At 43.5% G+C, this 23082-nt stretch overlaps 1 protein-coding gene across 1 annotated transcript in view; it reads right to left on the bottom strand.

Annotated features, from left to right (window-relative positions):
- Positions 1-23082, bottom strand: part of cacna1ba (calcium channel, voltage-dependent, N type, alpha 1B subunit, a) — a 494356-nt gene that overhangs the window by 96358 nt on the left and 374916 nt on the right. Inside the window, exons 16-26 of the mRNA XM_055659954.1 lie at positions 22909-23021; positions 21283-21414; positions 20672-20744; positions 19459-19576; positions 17685-17752; positions 13568-13674; positions 10714-10776; positions 7673-8515; positions 6419-6621; positions 5330-5468; positions 2872-3001 (exon numbers count right to left, since the gene is read on the bottom strand). Coding sequence (XP_055515929.1) covers positions 2872-3001; positions 5330-5468; positions 6419-6621; positions 7673-8515; positions 10714-10776; positions 13568-13674; positions 17685-17752; positions 19459-19576; positions 20672-20744; positions 21283-21414; positions 22909-23021 — 1989 coding nt within the window. The remainder of the gene's footprint in view (positions 1-2871; positions 3002-5329; positions 5469-6418; positions 6622-7672; positions 8516-10713; positions 10777-13567; positions 13675-17684; positions 17753-19458; positions 19577-20671; positions 20745-21282; positions 21415-22908; positions 23022-23082) is intronic.

Raw genomic sequence — 23082 nt, 5'->3', positions numbered from 1 at the left:
TCCATTGGGGGTTCTCTTCAGAAAAGGGAATAAAACATGGAGGAGGGGGCTTCAAGTAACGGCAAACGGACAGGGAAATGTACCTTAAGTTTAGTTTTTTTTAGTTTAGAGATACAGCGTGATAACAGGCCCTTTGGCCCACTGCATCCGTGCTGACTAGCGACCTCCATACACTAACACTACCCTACACACACACTAGGGACAATTTACAATTATACCAAGCCAATTAACCTACAAACCTGTATGTCTTTGGAATGCGGGAGGAAACCGGAGATCCCGGGGAAAACCCACGCATGTCACGAGGAGAACGTAGAAACTCCGTACAGACAAGCAGGATCGAACCCGGGTCCCTGGCGCTAAAATGCAGCAACTCTACCCCTGCGCCACCGTGCCGCTACCACACCATAACTATTGAACAAACACCTGTGACTGTTGCCTGGTTACCCTAATCACAGACAGCATCATTTGTTACGTTGTGAAGGCAATATTTTGTTTCAGTTCAAACTACCTTTAAAATATGTCAGATGTAGCTTGCCATCAAGGCTGCACCATTGGACAGCCCTGCTGATTTGATCTGCTTGAGGGAGGCTGACAGGAAGGCGTTATGATATGAAATGCCCATTTGTGACTGTCGGATTTTAACGTCATTCAAAGCATTAAAATAGAATACATTCGGGAATGAAAAGGGATGGACAATCCCATCACAGATGTTGACCATGTACGAGAACCATCCCCTACACTCGTGCTGCTTTCTCTCTTATTTAACCTTCTGCTGGAGGTTCACAGTCACAAAATGTCACGCAGTTGACAGAGCACTCCGAACCTCAGCTGCAATCAAGCAAAATACCCAACTAATTACAGCATTATCTATATCTATCTTCTATATATTAAAACTGTGTGTCTGCTGGCTGGCTGGCTGTGTGAGTGTGTGTGTTTCTGCCTGACTTGTGGCTGCCAGCCTTTGATTCGTTGCTACGCCAACATCAGACCGAGAAACGCTGAGTTTCTTCCATTTCGGTAGAGATTTCACTTTTCATTCCAAGTATCCACTCCTCATTAATTTCCGTCGTGTTTATGTACACATTTTTAATAAAATCCTTCTCCCCCCCCCCCCCCCCCCCCCCCCCCCCCCTCACTCATTTTTGTTGCCTCCTGCTGGCCAGCGACCATAACGGCTGCTGGCGCCCGCATCTCGCCTCAAAGAACGGCTGCGTTGGGGGAGCAGACCCCAACGGGTCTGCACTTGGTCCAGTACCAATTAAAGTTATTTAAATCATTCAGTCGCCAGTCTGTAAGTGCCATTTCTCTTCCCCACCAGGATTTGAAGCTTCATGTTTCACACAGCATTTGATAACCAAATGCCCATTTTCACCTCCGGAATGTTCCGTCCCTTTCTTAATCAACTATTCAGATGGCTTTTATTAAAGCAGTTAATTATCACAACACTGCCCTTCTCAACTAAATTAATTCCACACATTTATTAGTCAGAGAAAACAAAAATCTCTGCCTCAGACTGCCGAACACTAAATTCTATTAGAATTCTCTGATCTTAATTTGTCCGTGTGATATGCTTGTTTAACCATGGGACGTGTTGCAGGAAAATGTTGATCAATTTCCGTTGTACGTAGCTGAGGTTTTTTTTCCCTCAAAGTTGTCTCATTACCCATTATGACATTTTTGAATTTTCAAGGATGCATTGGCTACAACGATAAAATATGAACTAAAACTGCAAGCAACAGGAGATGCAGATGTTGGATTCTTATGTAAAACACAAAGTGCTGGAGAAAGTCAGAAAGGTCAGGCAGCATCTGTGGAAGAAGTAGATGGGCAACATTGCGGTTTGGGTCTGAAGAGGTATCCCGACCCAAAATGTTGCCTATCCATTCATTCCGCGGATGCTGCCTGACCCACTGAGTTGTTCCACACGTTGCATTCTATTTCCACTTTGGCTGCAATCAGACGGAATTGTGTTAGCCTTTCTGATATCGGCTTAATATTTTGTCTTCTTATGAAGCTTGCCTACTTTGTGTGAACCTTCCAAAAGATTTGTATTTGATGCCATAATTAAATTCAATTGCTATTCGTTCCTGTGCTTTGAACAACTTGATATATACTATATACATATATATATATATATTTACTCCATTTTTAATGCAGCAGAAAATTGATTTATCACTAGAAAATATATAGATTTGAAAGAAGCACACAGTCCACCATGTGTAAGTGAAGCAGGCTTTCAATCACTGAAAAATATTTAAAAGACTGATCGATACCCATCAGCCAGTCCCATAGTTAAAAACTGTTAAAAGTCATTAAAAACTGGATTACTTTGAAGAGCCTTGGCAAGAAATAGGACATAGCAGAAACTTGTCATGTTTATTCCTACTGATGCTTATTGTGTGGGTAGGGATCCCTTCTAACAAAGTTATGTTACTTGTGCTACAAATGCCACAACCGTTTAGCAGGTTTAGCTGATTTCTGGCAATTTACACCTTCCTTTGACGAAACACATATAACAATATTGCCAAAGCAGATGAAGCAAAGCCTCGCTCCCCGACCAAACAGTGTGACACTTGTGCTTTGTGAGAAATCACTCCATGTTATTGGTTTAACTGATTTAACTATTTCCTGCGTTCACTAATTCAAATCCACGTGGCCCAGTACTTTGCACAGTTTAATCAAAATTACCCAGAAAAATCGATGCAACCAATTGGTGATTTTTGAAACTTTGACCACTTATTGACTCATTCTGGTTTACCCCATGGATTTAATGGTAACGTTCCTTTTGGTTAGGGTAAGCTTTAAAGAGAGCATTTGCAGCTGAGCTGGTTTTGTGGTGCCAGTTGTTGGTGAGGTGTAGCAGCAACTTACATTGTTACTGGGTGAGTCGGCCTGTACAGGGTCCTCCGCTGCCAATGCGATGCTGCTCATTGTTATCACCAGCAGGATGCACATCTCAAAGTAGCGCAGATTTACAACGTAGTGGCATGCTCTGCGAACACTAAAAATACAGGTCAATGTACCTTCACATCAAAATCAACTCTGGCAAGAAAGAGCAATGTCAAAGGGTACAACCATAAGCAATTATTCGGAACCTTTGTGGAACTCCGTAATGTTCTTAAATAACCCTTTTCACTTTAGAGCTGTTATCAGGCAACTGAATCATCCTACCACAACCAGAGCAGTGCTGAACTACTATCTACCTCTTTGGTGACCCTCGGACTACCCTTGATCAGACTCTCCTGGCTTTACCTTGCACTAAACGTTATTCCCCTATCGTGTATCAATACACGGTAGATGGCTCGTTTGCAACCACTGTGGTGGTGGGCTTTCTGCTGACATGATAGAGGGCACGCAAAAAGGTTTAATCTACACTCTGTACCAGTGGCAAGCCTCGAACATCACTAAAACGAAGGAGCTGAGATGGACATTAGAAAACACATGTCCGGGATTTTCAGTAGGATTGGGGATCCTGAACACTATGTTGGTAAAATTTGGGAATCCACATCTCTGAGGATATGACATGGTCATCACACGCCTCAGCACTGGCGTGTAAGGCAATCTCGACCCTTCAGTCCGTTGCCGAAACATAGTCTCCCCTAGTCCCCATATTCTACCAGCGCTCAGGAAAGCATAACCTTCCATTACCTTCCCGTCCAATAACTATCCAAGGACATTTCTGCAGAGATAAAAACGCAACTATGCCTCACCACCTTCACTGCAGGAACTCATTCAACACAGCCACCACTCTCTGAGTAAAGAAAATTCCCCCTCATGTTCCACCCCCTGCAACGGACTGTCCCCGCTACGGTCTCAAACGTCCGTGTCCCCTTGTTTGAATCTTCCCTACTCTCAGTGGGAAAACGCTTTTCTACGTCAACTAACTGTACAGAACGTTTTTCCTCTATTTATTTAACCTCTATCAAGTCCCCCCTTAACCTTCTGCGCTCCAAAGAATTTGCCCTAACTTGTTTTGTTGTTCTCTCTTGTAACTTATTTGCTGAAACCCAGGCAACATTTTAGTAAATCTCCTCTGTACTCTCTCTATTTTGTTGACATCCTTCCTATAATTAGGCGACCAAAATTGTACACCATACTCCAGAATTGACCTCACCAATGCCTTGTACAATTTTAACATTACATCCGGGATCAGTACACTATTTCGGTACAATTTGCTAATTGGGGATGTGCTTAGTTATAGCAATACTCCAAAGGACTGTTTGTAAGAAAATAATTTCACAGTGCATTTGCAGGTGACAATAAATGCACCATTAAACTATTGAACCATTTAAAAGTACAGCACCGGAATAGGCCATTCGACCCACAACCTCGGTGCTGAACATCATGCCAAATTAAATTAATTCCTCTTGATCCATCTCCCTCTACTCCTTGCATACCCATGTGCCTATCTAAAAGCACCTTAAACATCACTATCATATCTGCCTCCACCACCAACCCCACCAGCGTGTTCCATAAAAATCTTACTCTGCATATCTCTGCCTCAGAGGCAGGTTCACTGGATGCTTTCACAAGAGAGCTAGATAGGGCTCTAAAAAATAGCAGAGTCGGGGGATATGGGGAGAAGGCAGGAACGGGGTACTGATTGGGGATGATCAACCATGATCACATTGAATGGCGGTGCTGGCTCAAAGGGCCAAATGGCCTACTCCTGCACCTATTGTCTATTGTGTTTAAGAAGGAACTGCAGATGCTGGAAAATCGAAGCTAGACAAAAGTGCTGGAGAAACTACGCGGGTGCAGCAGCATCTATGGAGCGAAAGAAATAGGCAACGTTTCATTTGATCGTCCCCAATCAATAACCCGTGCCTGCCTTCTCCCCATATTCCTTGATTCCACTAGCCCCTAGAGCTCTATCCAACTCTCTCTTTAATCCATCCAGTGATTTGGCCTCCACTGCCCTCTGTGGCAGGGAATTGCACAGATTCACAACACTCTGGGTGAAAAAGTTTTTTTCTCACCTGAATCTTAAATGGCCTCCCCTTTATTCTAAGACTGTGACCCCTGGCTCAGGTCGATGACGGTTCATCAAAATTCTGAGCTCTAATGAATGCACATCGACCTGAAACCGTAACTTTGCTTTTCTCCCTGCAGGTGCTGCCTAACCGCTGAGTATTTCTAGTATTTTCAGGTTATCTTGAGAAAATGTAATGATTTAATCAGCAAGAGAATGTGTAGAAGAGGGGGAAGATGGACGCGTTGTGAGGTGGTTCCCCTCCCCCCACCTCCACCCCTCCCCCCTCCCCCTCCCCCACATCCACCCCCCCCACCTCCCCCGCGATGGGCTGCCCTCTCCGGCACCATTACTCACGGGTTGGTTGGGCTGAAGATGAACATGGAACTGAAGGGCGGAATCTGCCGCCGCCCGTCCCTCATCAAATCATCGGCGTCCCCCGCCTTCTTCTCCTCCGCTTTCGTCATACTTTCCAAATCAACGCTGACGTTGTTGACTACCGAAAAACACAGACGCGATTGTGAAGACTTTCAGATGCGCTGAACAACAAGTGAACACTTGACTTGACTTGACTTGAGTGCGTGTGTGTGTGTGTGTGTGTGTGTGTGTAATGGTGCAGGCATACACATTTACAATTCACAAGGTGTAGCTGCATTAACAAAACATTTCTCGGCAATGATTGCTGTCACAACATGTGATTGCCGAGCTCTTAAACTCAAATATTCTTCGCTATATTTGAGAGCTTTTCGAGGTGAACCTCTATGAACCATATGTACAATGACAAAGTACACAGGTTATTGCCACCCAGTGGGAGCGTCTGGAACATGAGGGCCTTCCGTTGGCTCATCAATCAACCTGACGTGCCACAAATGTCAACATACTATCTATACAGAAAATATATTAACCTAGCAAAGCTTTAGGGAGGGTGAATGCACAAAGCCTTTTACTCAGGGTAAGGGAATCAAAAACCAGAGGATATAAGTTTGAGGTGAGAGGGGCAAGATTTAATACAAACCAGAGAGGCAACCTTTTCACTCAGAAGGCTGTGGGCATATGGAATGAGGTTCTAGAGGAGGTAGTTGGGGCAGGTCCAGTATAAAATGCTCTTGGACAGCTACAAAGGGATATGCGTCAAACTGGGGCCAATGGGACTAGCTTAGATGGGGCATCTGGGTCAGCATAGATGAGTTGGGCTGAATGGCAATGCCATGCTCTAGGGCTCACTGACTCTAAGTCAATGTCCTCTCTACTTCATAGGCAATGCTGCCTCAAGCCAAGACCAAGAGACACCCCGCCTTCTTTCCCAAACCTGTGGAGATAAGAAATTCCTCCTTGAATGACTGCTCACAAAAAAACGGGATTGGTTTACTGTGTGGAGTCCGCAGTGTGTGCTCACTACATTCCACACAGGCTGTCAGAATTGCACTCTTACGTGCCCTCACTCACTTGGGAGTGTCGTCTCTCCAGGTGGTGCCGTGACGGTAACCGGGATGTTGATGGTGACGGGGTGCTCGGCATCTCGTGTGGGCAGCGTCACCAGCTTGATGTTCTTCTGGTTGTCGGCATCCTCTGGTTGCTGGGGCAGGTGCTTCATGGGTGGCAGCGAGGTTGTGCCCAGCACGATGCTGTCCGGTGGTGGCTGGACCTCCCTGTGAACAAACGATCACATTCACAAAGCTAAGCCCCTTCGTGGCCAGATCCTGTCTTGCCCTTCCTTCCCTTCCACCTGCAGTCTCCTACCTCTGGAGTTTACAGGAATGAAGGGGGGGGGGGGACCTCATTGAAACGTACAGAATAATTAAAGGCTTGGATAGAGTGGATGTGGAGAGGATGTTTCCACTTGTGGAAGAGTCTGGGACTAGATGTCATAGCCTCAGAATTATAGAACGTTCTTTTAGGAAGGAGATGAGGAGAAATTTATTTAGAGGATGGTGAAAAACTTGACACTTGCAACACAGCTGGAAGAAGTCGTCTGAAGAATTTCACATGGATATCCGATTCCAGTTAATGTGGACAGAAGATAAAGTGTCCAGTCCCTGGGCATAGCACAACTCTGTCCCAATATGATAGGAACGTTAAAGAGGGTTTTAGATAGGGACATCGATATCCAGGGAATGGAGGAATTATTGATCAAATGCAGGCAGTTGTTCAATTTGGTATCATGTTTGGCTCAGACATTATGGGCCGAAGGGCCTGTTCCTGTGCTGTAATGTTTCTGTGTTCTATGTTCTAACTGTTAAATACAAGAACTGTTGGTTGGATCCATTGGAAAAGCTCAGGAGCAGGAGTGTGGGGGGAACAGAAGATGTGTGGCCAGCATTATCCCTGCAGAGTGGGATTCATAAACCAGGTTAATGATGTGCCTTCCAAATTACTGTACAGAGCATGTGTAGGGAGGAACTGCAGATGCTGGTTTACACCAAAGATAGACAGCGGGCTAGGCATTATCTCTGTAGAAAAGGAATAGGTGACGTTTTGGGTTGAGAGCCTTCTTTAGACTGGGCATGCCCTGTGCAATGCATGTCCACTAATGCTTGTGGTGACAGGATCATAGTGTAATGCATCTTCCTGAAACCATGGATGTGGGTTGGCAAAGAGAGGGGGGGTGGGGGAGTCCTCCATTAAGGAGAGTGTTGCCTCCCTATCTGAAACCCCTAGACTGCACATCAAAGCTTTAGTGATGAGCTGGTAGAGACTTACTTCACTTTGTGGTTCCACCGTTCTCGTAGAACAGTCTCCCCCTCCTTCTCGCCATTGTCTCTCTTCTCCTCTGACTCGTAGGTGGAGAGAGCTTTCTGCCTGTGCCTACGCCGTCTCTCTGCTCCCTCCGCATTCTGGCCTTTGCCGGGTGCGTCGCCCTCCCGCGTGCTGGAGCGCGAGCCGTCCTTGGCCCGGCTGCGCCTCTCGGCCTTGGTGCCGTTGGCCGTGCCGTTGCCCTCCCGGTGCTGCTGCTCGCCGCCGTGCCGGTGGGACCGGTGTCGCTTGTGCTCCCTCTCGGGGGCATCGCCCGCCGTGCCCTGCGCGTGGTGGTGGTGCCTCCGCCCTCCTTCCCGGCTCCTGCTGCGCTCGCCCTTCCCCTCCTTGGCCGTCTCTTCCTGCTCTTTCTCCGTCTCCTTGTTCCGGCTCCTGTGGGAACGCCGCTGCTCGTCCTTGCTGTGGGCCACGGTCTCTGCCGGCTCCGGGGCACCGTCTCCCTTGTCCTTGTCCTGCTCCCCCGGCTTGTCTCGGTGCCGATGGGGCCGCTTTGGCGCCTCACAGTCCTCGGGCTGCACCAGCCTCTCTTGCTCACTGTCCTGGCAGTCAATGGGGCGCATCTTATCGCTGCCCTTCCTTACATTGTTCCTGGGTTCCACCACCAAAGGTCGATCCAGGTGGGTCTTCATATCCGGGCGGATCTGATGGGAAGAGACATACATTCTGCGCTGCTCTTCATCCAGCTCATTGAAGAGGGCCTCCTGACTGGTTAGGAGGTGCTGACGCCTCAGTTGGGAAGTCCTCTGTTCCCAAACGGACATGGACTTGAACGACTTTTGTTGATCTTTGCTGCAAATGACAGAAAAGAAGAGCAACATGTTGTACTTTCACAAAATCCATGAGGAATTTCATTCATCTTAAATCTCCACAGATTACTGAAAGCAAACGGGCAAAGACAGCAGATTGGTGCTTTGGTCAGACACAGCGCAGACGGAATATCGAGATATTTAACCGAGGCTAGCTGGAATTTGCCCCAGATGTTGGTTTGCAAATCGGTATTGGTGTGCATCTTCCAGCATCCCTAATCCAACTGCCCTTACCAAATATGAGAACAAGGCAAGGCCCTCCATTCGGAGACGCCACAACATCTAAATCAATGGGTTTTGTCATTAAGTGGCAGAGTGTCTCTCTGGTAATTCGCGACAAATTTCTCATTCAATACTTGCATTAAAAAATAGCCCTTTCTCTCTCTCTCTCTCTCACTCGCTCGGTAGAAGAAGGAGAGTCAAAGTCAAAATCGGACAATAATCAACAACAGCAAACGCGAAGTAAAAAAAAACAAACACATTTCCTCATGTAAACCAAAATGCAAATCCTGTCAGCAGCAAGTCGTGTCACATGTTAGCACTCAGAGACACTGAAGCACTTATGCTGCGATGGTGAAGGGAAACATACACACGCACGCACACACCGTGATACTCCAAATGACACAGAGAAACACACGGACGGACAGCAGCACTGAGATGAGCCAGTGAAATGAGCCCGTGGGACATATAGCACTCCTCACGGCACAACACACACAGGGATTTCAGCTGAAAAGTTATACTTTCAACACCTGAAACATAATGCTCACGATGACCCACACAATACACTTTCGCAAAGTGTAGCATTGAACCAATAACTTGGAATAATTCTTCAAAATGACTGAATGATTTCTGCTTTCTCGGAAGTATTTTGACACCAATGAATGGTCATATTAGAATCTCACTTAAGATATAAAAAATAACTTGGAATAAATGGCACAATTGTTTCATCACAACCTTAGTTGAAGATCTTCACTCACTATATTTTAGCATCTTTATCCTTCTTACTAAACTTACTATAATTTCAAAATTATTGCAAACCATATATATATATATATGAAATATATACAAAACTATAGGAAATATATTTTAAAAAATTTAATTAAAAAAACTGTAGAGAGGGATCACAAACTTAACTTTGATGAGCAAGATTCTGATCACCAACACGTCACTGATACATTATAAAACTTAATATTAGGACTTTTACTCAAAAGTTTGAACAAAAAATTAGCAGGTCTTGAAAGTACACCTTGTGATATTATTTGTACAGATAAAGCACTTCATATAAATTCCTTTCCCACTATATTAATCGAGGCGTTAACCCCTTCAAGTTCAGTAAGCCAGCCAGTTAATTTTAAAGCACATCCTGCAGAAGCACTTGCTCTCTCCTTTTTACAAACTGCATAAAACTCTGACAATAATCAAATTAATCGCGGATCAGTGTTCCAAGGATTTATTCGAAGATTCTTTTTTTTTGTGATTGGACACTCTTGATATGTATAGCCTACAGCTGCTAGAGTCCTTAGTTTTCATACCCAATTGTTACATTGCTCAAGTTGTATAAATGTCACATTATTATTTTACAGGGTTACGAAATAGAAAGTTTCACCGAATAAAAGACACAATGGTAATTTAAATGGGCCAAAGCTCTTAACTCCCGTGTATAAAAGAGGATATCATTAGGAAAATAAAATCATGTAGTATATTCAAGTTCATTCAAAATTTAACAATGATGCTTTGAAAGGCAAATGGACGTTAGAAAAGGGACATGACAATGACATTCTAAACTAGTATTAAAGATTTACTTTTGAATGAAAGAATTTGGGGGCAAGTTATTTATTTTTGATGGTAACTGAGATTTATTTTCATTTGTTGCAAGTGATTTTGTGACCTCAACCAGGTAATTTGATTGTTATAATCCGTGTTTGGAAGGCAATGTGAAATTTAGACTTTGTTCGAGTTACCCAATTCAATCTGGAAAGATCGAGGGAAGTCGCAAACGGGTTGAAATGGACAGAAGCCAGCAATGAGAGTGAATGAAGTTGACAAAAAGGACTGTCCACACAGTAGAAGAGCAACAACCATTATGCGTACAACACCTGCTCTTCACACTGAGCGTTAAAATGGTGAATGAGGCTTTCCGAAGGGGTTACCATATAATATTGTAACAGAGAGCAGACTCACGGTGAATTTACGCTGGAGACTGATGAGCTGCGAGATAGAGCACCTCGATTTTGCTTTACAAAACTGCACATGCAAAAAAAGATGAGACAAAAAATACATTGGGAAAAGATCAACAGGCTCCATCAGATTCACAGCTAGGTTGCATTTGTCTGCCACTCCACCTCCACAGACTTAATCAGAACAGTTATTCTGACGAAAACTGCTACTGGATTACAATGCAACCAACACAAATGACAATCAATGTTTCACCCTTCAGACTCCATCCTGCTTGGCTTTTACAGCACTACCACAGCCACACAGTGCGGCGCCTTCAAACAGAGGAAAGAAAGTGAGCTTTTGTGAATACCATTCTGGAAGTCACAATCTGAAATAGAGTTAAGGAGATTACTGACAAAATTAAAAATCAAAACATGCAGCCCGAGACAGGAGTGGGCTCCATCACACAGTTGGTGGGAAAGAGCAAAGGCGTCATTCGTTTGCAATAACTACTTACCACTTTTACGACACAAGGTGGGAGAAACAAAAGGGAGCTGAACCAAGCTGCTTTGTAATTCACCACAAAGTAAAAGCAAGAAGTGGGAACACTTAATAAACAAAGTGCCAGGACAACTGGGACTCAGTTTTAGAGGGGAGGGGGTGGATGGGGGAAAGTCAGGATTGAGGCTTGTAAAGCTCCTGTCAGTGGGGAAGTGAGCAAAGTTCAACATGTGTGTGACGTTTAGCCCACCAAAATAATTTAGATGCTTTAAAATGTCTGTTTTCTAAATTCTACCATTTCGCTTGGGAAGAAATGCTATGGGTGAATTCAGTTCAGTTTAGTTTATTGTCTCGTGTACGGAGGTGCAGTGAAAAGCTTTTGCTGCGTGCTAACCAGTCAGCAGAAAGACGGTACATGATTACAATCGAGTATTAAATGTCTAAAGGCCCAAGTGGTACTTGGTTGGCAATTACATGGTAACTGTTTTCCAGGCAATTGCCGATAAGCTGCTGGGCGGATTGGAAACCTGAGATGCTGAAAACAAGGCCACACGCGGTTATAGCTGCCAACAGGCTCAGAAATATTTGGCCCATACAAGCAAAAGGTGATGTTTGTGCTGATTAATGTTCGGGAAAAAATAATGGGACCATTATTCTGAGGAACAGTGAACCGGGCTGAAAATGTAGATTCGTCAAATCAATGCTGTATCATATTTGCTGAACCTCCCGACCTTTGCTAAACCTTCTCACAAATCAGTGGGGGGAAAAACACAGCAATTATCGAGTTCGATTATCCGCTCCGCAAACTGTGCAACTTATCTCCACTTCTTGCTTTCACTGCTGCGTTTCGCTGCAGATCAAAATAAAGCAGCATAGGAACACAAGAGGCTTGAATCAAAATACAGCTGCTTGGAGGAAACGGGAGGGGTGGGTTCTGGGGCTGGTTTGATCAACTCACCTCTGTACAAATTAAAGCAATGAAAAGCTGAACGGAAAGAAACACAATCAAATGAAACAGTTTTCCATTCAAATTAATGCGGAAAAGTAGGTGAAACAAACAGAAAATGTGTTTAAACCCATGTGGATGGATTCTAAATATGTGCTGCAGTAATTGATACTTTTTTGCTCCAAGTCGCGTATATGACTGAACGGCAGTGTCTCTGCCCATTGCTCATTATTGTTGGGATCAAAGAGCTACACAGCTTGGAAACAGGCCCTTCGGCCCACCTTGCCTTGGCTAAGCAAGTTGTAATACTGGGCTAGTCCCATTGGCCTGTATTTGACCCACAGCCCTATAAATCCTTCCTATCCTTACTAACTGAATTTTTTGTAAATTAAAACAAAAATAAATGTATATAAAGAAAAATCAGACCTCAGATGGTCTCAGCTTGATCTTGCCTTTGTTCATTGATCCCAGTTCCATCTCCCTGCACCCGCACCTAATTTCTGCTTTCTGAAGTTGGTAATTACTTTGGACTGTGGACAAACCTAAGACTAGGCTGAAGCAAGACCACTGGGTCCCTTCCACACATACATACTATTGATCCATCTGTCTTCATGGAACAGTCTCCTGGAAGGATTAAAAAGCAATGGAAGACCACTTTATGGAAAGCACTGAAAATATTATTTCCAATGCCCTTTGGCAAGTCCGAGGAGTCAACTCCTGTTGGAAGATGTTCTCATCGCCTAATTATTCTAATTTAGCTTTTCCTACTAAACTCCTGGTCGGATTGCCTGGAATCAATGCTCGCCCCAATGTGATTCCAGAGTCACTGACAGTCTACTGGAAGGATTCCCAGGACAACAATCTTCAGATGTGAATTGGCGCAATAAAAATCTGGAAGACAACACTCTCAGCTTGATGTTTAAGAAGGAACTGCAGATGCTGGAAAATCAAAGGTACACAAATATGCTGGAGAAACTCAGCGGGTGCAGCAGCATCTATGGAGCGAAGGAAATAGGCAACGCTTTGCTCCATAGATGCTGCTGCACCTGCTGAGTTTCGCCAGCATTTTTGTGTACTCTCAGCTTGATCTTGCCTACAGCCAAGGTGCAGCCTTACTTCAAGAGTTATTAAGCACAGAGGTGTTTCTACATTTTTTTTCTCGTTCAGAGATGCAGATTCCAATCCCAGTGCCCTTCACTCTCCTGAGACTAATCTAGGGGAAGTCATTAATAACTCACTGTCACCACAGGTCCTATGGCCCCACAGTGTTTGGTATTGCTGGCAGAACTAAAATATTTGAACTTAAATAAAGAAAAATGAACACAGATAGTAAAATAGGCTTGATATCTTTGCTAGGAACAATGTGTGAAGTGTAATGACACATACGGGCTGCTTTCGAGCATGGTGGTCCTGCATGGAGACTGAACTTACGCTGCTATCGATAAATTTGTCGCAGATATTGGGCTGACATCTGCAACCTCCATTGCCTTTTGAATGGTATTTTTCTGGATATTGGCTTCTTCCATCTCTTCTTCATCCTGGAGAGGGAAATAATAGAAGACTAAAATACGTCCTGCCTCGCTCAGATCCAGTTGGCTGAGCTTTCAAAGCACAAACATTTGTGAAATGTGTTACCAAAGGTGATAATGTCTGTTATAGAGCAGATAAAACTGTCTCCATTAGCAAGAAGGACTTTAATGAAAAGACAGTTTAAATACTTGGCATATTTGTGCATAGGGATGGTTTAAAAGACGTATCCGAATGGCAATTAGATGTGGACTTAATAAGGAAGAAAATTGCAGAGTTAAGACAAAAGGAGGGAGAGGGGGACTGGGCCTAATTACACAGTCCATTGGAGACACATGATGCTGGGAAGACACAAAATGCTAGAGTAATTCAGCAGGTCAGGCAGCATCTCTGCATGGAGAGGTGACGTTTCGGTTTGGGACCCTTCTTCAGACTGTCTGAAAAGGACCCAATCTGAAATGTCACCTCTCCATCTTCTCCAGGGATGTTGCCTGACCTGTTGAGTTACACCAGCATTTTGTTTCCTTGGTAGACCCATATCTCCAGTTGTTTGTTTCTACTTATAAAGGTGGTGCTACTAGTTACCTCCTGCTGTGGTCTATATCCATTAAAGTAGGCAAATCCTGTCTCCAGGTAGCAATACATTATGTTCACCTGGCACACGTACAATGCCAATGGTTCATATCCTCTATCATGTCAAACGAAACACAGGTCCTCCATGAGCAGCACTGAGAATGGGATGGGATGGGTGCTTGCAGAACCTGGCGGGGTCATCCGATCACATTCCTCAGCAACTGAAGCACCCCAAGCCCGCACGCAGCGAGATAATGCCCACACATGGGCTGATACGTGGAAAGGAACATATGTTCCACATGGCCATTTCTGACAAGGGAATGTCTAACTGACCAACTTTCACATTCAATGTTATTACCATCACTCAGTCCCCACTATCAACATCGTGAGGTCACCACACACCAGCAACTCAACTGAATGATATGGACCAGAGGCCAGATGTCCTGTGGTAAGTGACCAACCGACCGACCGACCTCTTGACAACTCAGAACTTCTCCCACTATTCAAGGCGCATGTCGGGAGCTTGTTGCAACACTCTTCACATGCTGGCTGAGTGCAATTCCTGCAACCTTCAATCACCTCGAGAATGTCCAGGCCAAAGCAGCATCCTTGATTGGTACTACATCCGTCAGAGTGAACATTCATTCCTTCTTGGCTAGACTACGCTGACAGCAGCTCCTAAACCACTACCTCTATCGCTGACAAAGGACAAGGGCTCCAGGCAGGTGCAAACACTAACAGTAAAACACTAACAGCAAACACTAACACTAACAGCAAACACTAACACTAACACAAACACTAGCAGCTCCCCACCAAATCACTCATCGTCCTGACTTGGAAATCTATTGACAGACCGTCTTGCCACTCATTCCTTCCCCAACAACAGTGTTGGGAAAACCTTCATCACCAGGACCACAGCAGTTCATGAAAGCAGCCGCCATCTCCATCTCAAAAGCAATTAAGAACGGCCAATTATTGTTTGTGTTGGCAGCAAAGTTCATATCGCAAAAATTGTATAGATTGTCTATTTATTGCAATAGCCAATTCTGCCACATGTTACTCCTCATCTCTGATTTACTGAGGAAAAGGCAATTACTTTAGAGTGGGATATCACCAGCACGACATTTCATACACTGCAGGCAAGCTTCCAAAGTAAAGGTGTCAGGGGATATGGGGAGAAGCCAGGAGAATGGGGTTGAGAGGAAAAGATAGATCAGCCACAATTGAATGGTGGAGTAGACTTGATGGGCTGAATGGCCTAATTCTGCTCCTAGTTCAGTTTATTGTCACGTGTACTGAGGTGCAGTGAAAAGCTTTATACTTTGCTGTGATACATAGAAACATGGAAAATTGGTGCAGGGGGAGGCCATTCGGCCCGTTCGAGCCAGCACCGCCATTCATTGTGATAATGACTGATCGTCCCCAACCAATAACCCGTGCCTGCCTTTTCCCGATATCCCTTGATTCCAATAGATAAACTTAAAGACATGAACTTACGGATTTATATGTGGAGATATTCAAAGTTGACCAGGAACCATTTTTGGAACACATTCATTGAAACTGTGCTCAAAATCGGACATGTTATACAGTGGAATAGATTTCAATCAAATTTTACAATATATGTACTTACCCTAAATACTACCTAACTTTAGAAATGTTTAATAACATTGGTTCCCTGTTTAATGATTCAATTCATGTTATCCATCACCTGAGCTTTAATTCCCTTTCCTTTCCTGAAGCTTGTGGAAGGAGGATAAAGCCCAAGTTGTTGCACTTTGTGTGTGAGGAGCAAGTGTCGGCTGGAACCAGCCAGAGAGGAGAGAGTTTAATACATGAATGACTCAGTTTCAACTGGTATTGAAATCTGCTCTTGTCCATTTCCAACCCTGCCTACCTGGAAAGTACTGGTACCTCACTAAGGATGGCCTATCACCCTTCTTATAACATGTCTGTGAAGAAATTATCCTGCAGAACATCATTCCTCGCAAAAAGAGACACAAAATGTTGGAGTAACTAAACGGGACAGGCAGCATCTCTGGAGGGAAGGAATGGGTGACGTTTCGGGTCAAGACCCTTCTTCAGACTTCAGACCAAAAATGTCAGCCATTCCTTCTCTCCAGAGATGCTGCCTGTCACGCTGAGTTACTCCAGCATGTTGTGTCTATCTGTGGTGTAAACCAGCATCTGCAGTTCATTCCTACACCATTCCCCGCATCTTCCGCTCTCTGTAGTGGTGGAAATTATTAATTTAAATGCTGTTTTAACTGGAAATGTGAGAACATGAGAACAGGAGAGATATGAACAGGAGTGAGCCTCTTGGTCCGTCTCACATCCATTCAATAAGATCACAACAGATCTTCTGCCTCAGCACCATTCCCCTTGCACTACACCGAGATCCTTACTTAATATCCAAAATCTATACATCATTTTCTTGCATTGCCTCAATATACTCAGAGACCGAGGGCTCCACGGCCCCCCTGGGTGAAAATATTTCTTCCCTTCTCTGCACTATCGACTGAGCCCTATTTTAAGACTTGTAAACCCTGGCACTAGACATCCCAGCCAAAGAAAACATCATCCACCCTTCCATCCCTTCAATCCATCCCATCATGGCTAAATTATCTTTCAATTAGATTTTTTTTCCATTCTTCTAAAGAATGTCCCAGGTGCTCAAACTCTCTCCGATGATTGCACCATCCCAGAAATAAATCTGCTGCATCTTTGTTAGCCTAACACTGTTATAACGATCTTTTCTCTCCTGTAGAGGTCCACCTGAACTTAAGATTCCTGGTGTGCTTTCTCCAGGGCCCTACATGATTGCAGTAAAATGTATTTACACTAATATTCAATATGTCATGCAGTAAAGGCCAGTGCACAATTTGCCTTCCGAATCGCTACCCATGCCTACAGCTAACTTGCCACAGTTAGTGTCAAAGACACCCAGGTACTGTACATCTGAACTCCAGCATCTTTCAAATTCCCATCATCTAAAATATACGCCATAAAAATTTCGATTTCAATGACAATCACCCTACAAATGACTGTACAGACCCTACTGTCTTGATTAATAAGGGATTCAGGGGTTACGGGCGAAGGCAGGAGAGTGGGGTTGAGAGGGAAAGATAGATCAGCCACAATTGAATGGCAGAGTAGGCTTGATGGGCTGAATGGCCTAATTGTGCTCCTCGAACTTATGAATGTACAACTCAATTACGTCAAGAAAGCTTCAGAGCTAAACACAATAAGAATAATCAATTATGTATGATTCGTTAACTTTTACATATAAACGCTTTTTTCATGTAAAAAGCATATTGTTCTTTATTTAGAGTAATGAGCTTAATGTGGTAAAATGCTGTCTGGCCTTCCAATATAAACAGAGAACCACGGCAAAGTGTTTGCGCTGCGACTTTGAACATTTACAAAGAAGAGAATGACGTGGTGTGCAAACCTTTGTTAGCTCCTGTGCATTTGCCAGGTTGTCAACAGCAATGGCCAAGAAGACATTGAGAAGGGTATCTGTTCATGACAACACTAAGGAAAAGGTCACAGAATAGCAAAAGTGGTCCACAGCACATTATCCATCCATTTATGATTATTTATTTTGCCCATTTGTTAACCTGTTTCGAGAGCGGGAGAGTGGGCAGGGTAACAAAGGTATCCAGGATTCATAGAGCTGACAATCCTTCATACCTCAGTCAACATGGATTATTTGATTTCAATATCCTCATAGAATACAGAGCGGCACAGCATCGGAACTGGCCCTTCAGCCAACAATGCCTGTGTTGACTATTATGCCTATCTGATTTAACCCCACATGCCTGCTCATTCCATGCCTGTTCATGTGCCTGAAAACTGCTTCTAAATAGTTGCTCTCATTTGTTTCCCAATCACCTCTCTGGCAGCACAGCACGTTCCAGGCACCTGCACTCTGTGTAAAATAAACTTGTCTTGCAAATTTCCTTTTGAGCTTTGCCCTTTCTTGATTAGTACAGATGTCAGAGGTTATGGAGAGAAGGCAGAAGAATGGGGTTTGGAGGCAGAGATAAATCAGCCATGATTGAATGCCGGAGTATACTTGATGGGCCGAATGGCCTAATTCTTATGACCGCTCTCACCTTAAAGCGATTTCTTCTGATATTTGACATTTCCACCCTCTGACTGTCTACTCTGTCTAAGCCTCTCATGACTGTATATACTTCGATCAAGTCGTCCATCAGTCTCTGATGCTACAGTGCAACAATCCAAAGTACAATCTCTCCTTTCATCTAACACTCTCTAATCCAGTCGACATCCCAATGAACCTCTTCTGCACCTTCTCCCAATCCTCCCTCTCCTTCCTGTAACCAGTACAGCACACAATACTCCAAATGTGGCCTACCAAACTGTTAAACAGCTGCAACAGTACTTGCCAACTGTTTTACTCAATGCCCTAACTGCTGAAGGGAAGCACCCCTGCATTGCCACTTTCAGCGAGCTAAGGACTTGCACCCCAAGATATCTCTAAACATCAACGCTCCTTGGGTCCCTGTCATTCACTGCATACTTTCCTTCCACATTTGACCTCTCAACCTCCATCACATCACACTTGTCCATATTCTCTGCCCAAATTTCCAACTGATCTGCGTCCTTTCACGTCCTGCCTCACTATTCACAGATCCACCAATTTCCACGTCATCAGTAAACTTACTTATCAGACCATTTTAATCCACATTATTAATATATATATATATATAATCCCAGCACCAACCCTTGTGGAACACCACTGGTCATAGACCTCCAGTTAGAGAAACAGATTCCATCACTTCCTTCTGTTTTCTAAGATCAGGCAAACCTTGGATCTAATTTACCAACTCACGGTCGATCTCAAGTGACTTCATCTTCTGGACCAGTTTACCATGAGGGTTTTTTTTGTCAGAACTTGATTTGTCAAATGTTTCCATGTAGATAATATCCACTGCTCCACCCTCAGTGGCAGCTTCCCATTAGATTTATGCCATTCAGTGAACTGAGGACTAGTATTTCTCCACAGTGGTTTGAAGTCGGCGGGCACGTAAAGATAAAGCTGCGATCCACTTGTTTTTTGAAATCTGAAGGAATCGAGAGACATGGGGATAGGACCCCCACCCAATATAGGGTGAATTATCATAGTATGTTGGATCAGTATGAACCCGAGACCACTTTGATTGCCACTTCAAAAGTGCTGACCATGATTTAAAGGATACAATTACCAAACAGTGTCAAGATAATAAAATAAACGGAAGAAAACATCCCCCTCTTTACTCCTCCTTGTGATTCAATTCCAAAATACATAACCGCGTTCCAGTCTTCTCCTGTCAGGACCTGTGGAATTAACAGAGGGCAAGCGAATTCCATCAATTTATCTGCATTCAGCACCGAACATTCAAATGATTCGAAAGATTCAATTACATAGAAATATATTATAGTTAAAACACATCTAAATCAAGATTGAGCACAAACACCCCACAAGCACATTTAAAAACTAAGATCTTCACTTTTATTAATGTTGAAGTTTTAACTTTAACTTAAGTATTCTGTGTCGTTGGAAACAAGAAAGGATGCAGACTTGAGTTCATACTCATCTATCTGTGAGGGATCAGACAGGATGCAGTGGTGCTGTAAACTAAGTTGGGACTGCTTGAAAAGGCAGAGTTTTAACATTCATATACATTGTCAATGCCTAGATATGTATTGGATTTAGATGTACTGCTGGTCAGCTAGTTTAACAATGGGATACATGGATACTAAGCACAACTCGTTTTGCTGATGGTCGCTTGCAAGGGGCAAAGCAGCAGGACATGGACTGACACAGTAGTTTCACGGACCGCTGTGTCCGAGACCTCAGAGAGAGGAGCAGAGCTACTTTCAACAGCACAAGGCTGCTGGAGACAAGATGGATATCCTTGTTGCTGGTGCAGGCTCATGGCATGGACCTCACCCGCACTGATCTGGCGTGCTGCTTTAATGCACCAAGCCAATTGTCTCGGGCCGAGATTATAGCATGTAGCTGGTCGAATGCAGAGAGCTGACCACAATCTGGGTCAGACAGAGAGCTAGCATGGATGAACCATCTCAACCTCCTTCTGAAGTCCCACCATCACAGAAGCCAACATTAGAATCAGGCAACGTTTCATTGAATTATTTGCCCCATGGTTGATCTTTTGAATGATGCACATCCAGCTGCTGCATGCATTCACTTTCATGTTCATGATGCACTATTGAGTGTGGAGGACCCAGAACTTGAATGAAGTACCCAATGCTATGTGGTCACTGGAGACAACGTTGCCCAGTGCTAATGTCAATACACGCTCAGTGCACACTGCTCTCAAATGCAAGAAAGAAAGCGAGATCAAAAGGCAAAAATAATTTTAAAAATAACTTAATTCAGCTATTAAATTCTTTATATAATTTTTTTACCTGGAACACCGTCAGAATCGCAGCAGGAAATGTGTCAAAATTTGTTGGAGGGGTCCCATCTTCAAAATTAAACCTGGAGACAAAGAAACCACATGTGACTCAGCCACTGCTGTCACTGATGTACCACAGATAACTCCAAGTGCCAAGAGCAGGGCAGCGATATAAAAGGTACCGACATGGAAAAACATGGCTCAGTACTAAGATTCTCGGACAAAATGTGTAACGTGTTTCACGGTGTGTCCTGTGGTCATGGGAAAACAAACCATGTAAGGAAGCTGGAGTGGATGGAGCTGTGTACCTGGCTGTGATACTGTGTAGAGTAAATGTACCTGCAAACAAGAGGCATCAATATGAGCTTTGCACCAAACTTAGTCAAAGGAGTCCACCACCTGAAATTACTCAACCATTAAACCTTCTCCAATTAGCGTAATTATTTGAAAATCACCAATCATTTCCCAAATTGTGGTTCCATTTAAAAATCCATTCAACTCAGATTTTTTGTTTTAATATTTTGGGAAACATTTCTTTCTTTTTTCTTCCAAACCTTTGGCTTTAATTTAGTTCAGCAATAACATACAAACAAAATATTTTACATTCAGAGTGTAACTCACTGTCCTCCAAAGAGTTGCATTCCAAGTAAGGCAAAGACCACAATGAACAGGAAAAGCAGGAAGAGCAGGCTGATAATGGACTTCATGGAGTTCAGCAGAGACACCACCAGATTACGCAATGAGTTCCAGTACCTTTAAAGACATAGACCGATCTGTTTAGCCAAATAAGCACTAAAAAGGAATTACATAGAACATAGAATGTAGAACAATGCCACACAACCCCCTGGTCCGCACTTCTCGTCCTCACCTACCTGTCTCCAATGTTTGCTTATAAAATGATGAATGGGGAGGGAAGGGAATATGTGTCCAGTGATGGAAGCATGTTGGAGATGGTGGAAATCGCTGAAGAAAATTGAAATTGATTTAAAATGAACTAGTGGGTGAACAGTAGACATATTTGAATGTTGAGTGTTTATTAACAGGATTGACATCTTAGTTACTTAGTTTGTTCTAAAATTACATCTTAGAACGAACTAAGATGCTGTATATGGATTGATATGCACAAATTATTCGATGGAATAACAAGTGTTTAACCATTTTATTTGTGAGAAATTAACAATGAAGATTATAACACAAATAAGGAAATAAGGTTGACTTTATAATTTCTTTCAAAAAGGTGTTCCAAGCATGTAAGTGTGGCTCATGGGTTCATAACTTGAAGGTTCTGGGAATAAACAATTACAGTGGGCCAGTGGGCAGGTTCAAATTCTAATTACATGAAAAATATTTCTCATTTTGGTGCAGAAGTAATCGGATAATAGAACTGCTAGCAGTTACAAAATAAACTCAGTTTCAACATGTCATAATTATGAACGTTGAGGGAATACACAAGGAAAATTGCCAAGTTGTGCACTAATTGGACGACCTGTTCAAATAATTCACACAGGCGGATTGACTTCCTCTAATGCTATGAGATATGACAGCTCTAATGTCCATTAACTATCATCCCATATACAAACATACGCCTAAAGAACAATTGTGGGCCACTCGGCCTCTCGAGACTAGCCCACGTTCAATAAGATCAAGGCTGCTCTGCCTGTAAATTTAACCATATTTCCTCCCGCATCTGGTAACCTTGGCAAGAATTGACTAATTCTACCATCAACCTATTTGTGATTCTTTGCTTTCACCGCACAGAAGGTAGTTGAGGCTAGTTCATTGGCTATATTTGAGAGAGAGTTAGGTGTGGCCCTCGTGGCTAAAGGGATCAGGGGGTATGGAGAGAAGGCAGGTACAGGATACTGAGTTAGATGATCAACCATTATCATATCGAATGGCGGTGCAGGCTCGAAGGGCCGAATGGCCTACTCCTGCACCTATTTTCTATGTTTCTATTTACGGGCATGGTACCATCATCTGCAAATTACACAATATGAGCAATATGAGTCTGAAGAGTGGTCCCGACCCAAAATAGCTCTTACCCCTTTTCTCCAGGGATGCTGCCTGGCCCATTGAGTTGCTCCATCACTTTGTGTCTATCTGTGATTTAGAATATGTATGGTTGCAGCCTTGACCGGGAGTTAATAGCATAGCCTGTCACAGACTGGACAGTATTTCTCCATTATTGCAAACTAAAATTAAAAATATTGTAAAGGAACATCGATAACAATTTGAAATTCTCCTTACTTGGTTACTTTGAAGATTCTGAGTAATCGAAGTGCTCTGAGAACACTTATACCAAACGAGGTACCTGGTTTGACAGCCGCCCAGATGACTTCAAATATACTGCCGACTATTACCTGAAAAAAGACACCGCATCTTCAATTAGGGAGATACCAACGTTAATCTTATTTTTTGGTC

The sequence above is a fragment of the Leucoraja erinacea genome, chromosome 31 (genome assembly GCF_028641065.1).
Source record: "Leucoraja erinacea ecotype New England chromosome 31, Leri_hhj_1, whole genome shotgun sequence".
Classification (NCBI taxonomy): domain Eukaryota; kingdom Metazoa; phylum Chordata; class Chondrichthyes; order Rajiformes; family Rajidae; genus Leucoraja; species Leucoraja erinaceus.
Note: the sequence above shows the minus strand (reverse complement) of the source record. Positions and strands in the feature narration are given on the sequence as shown.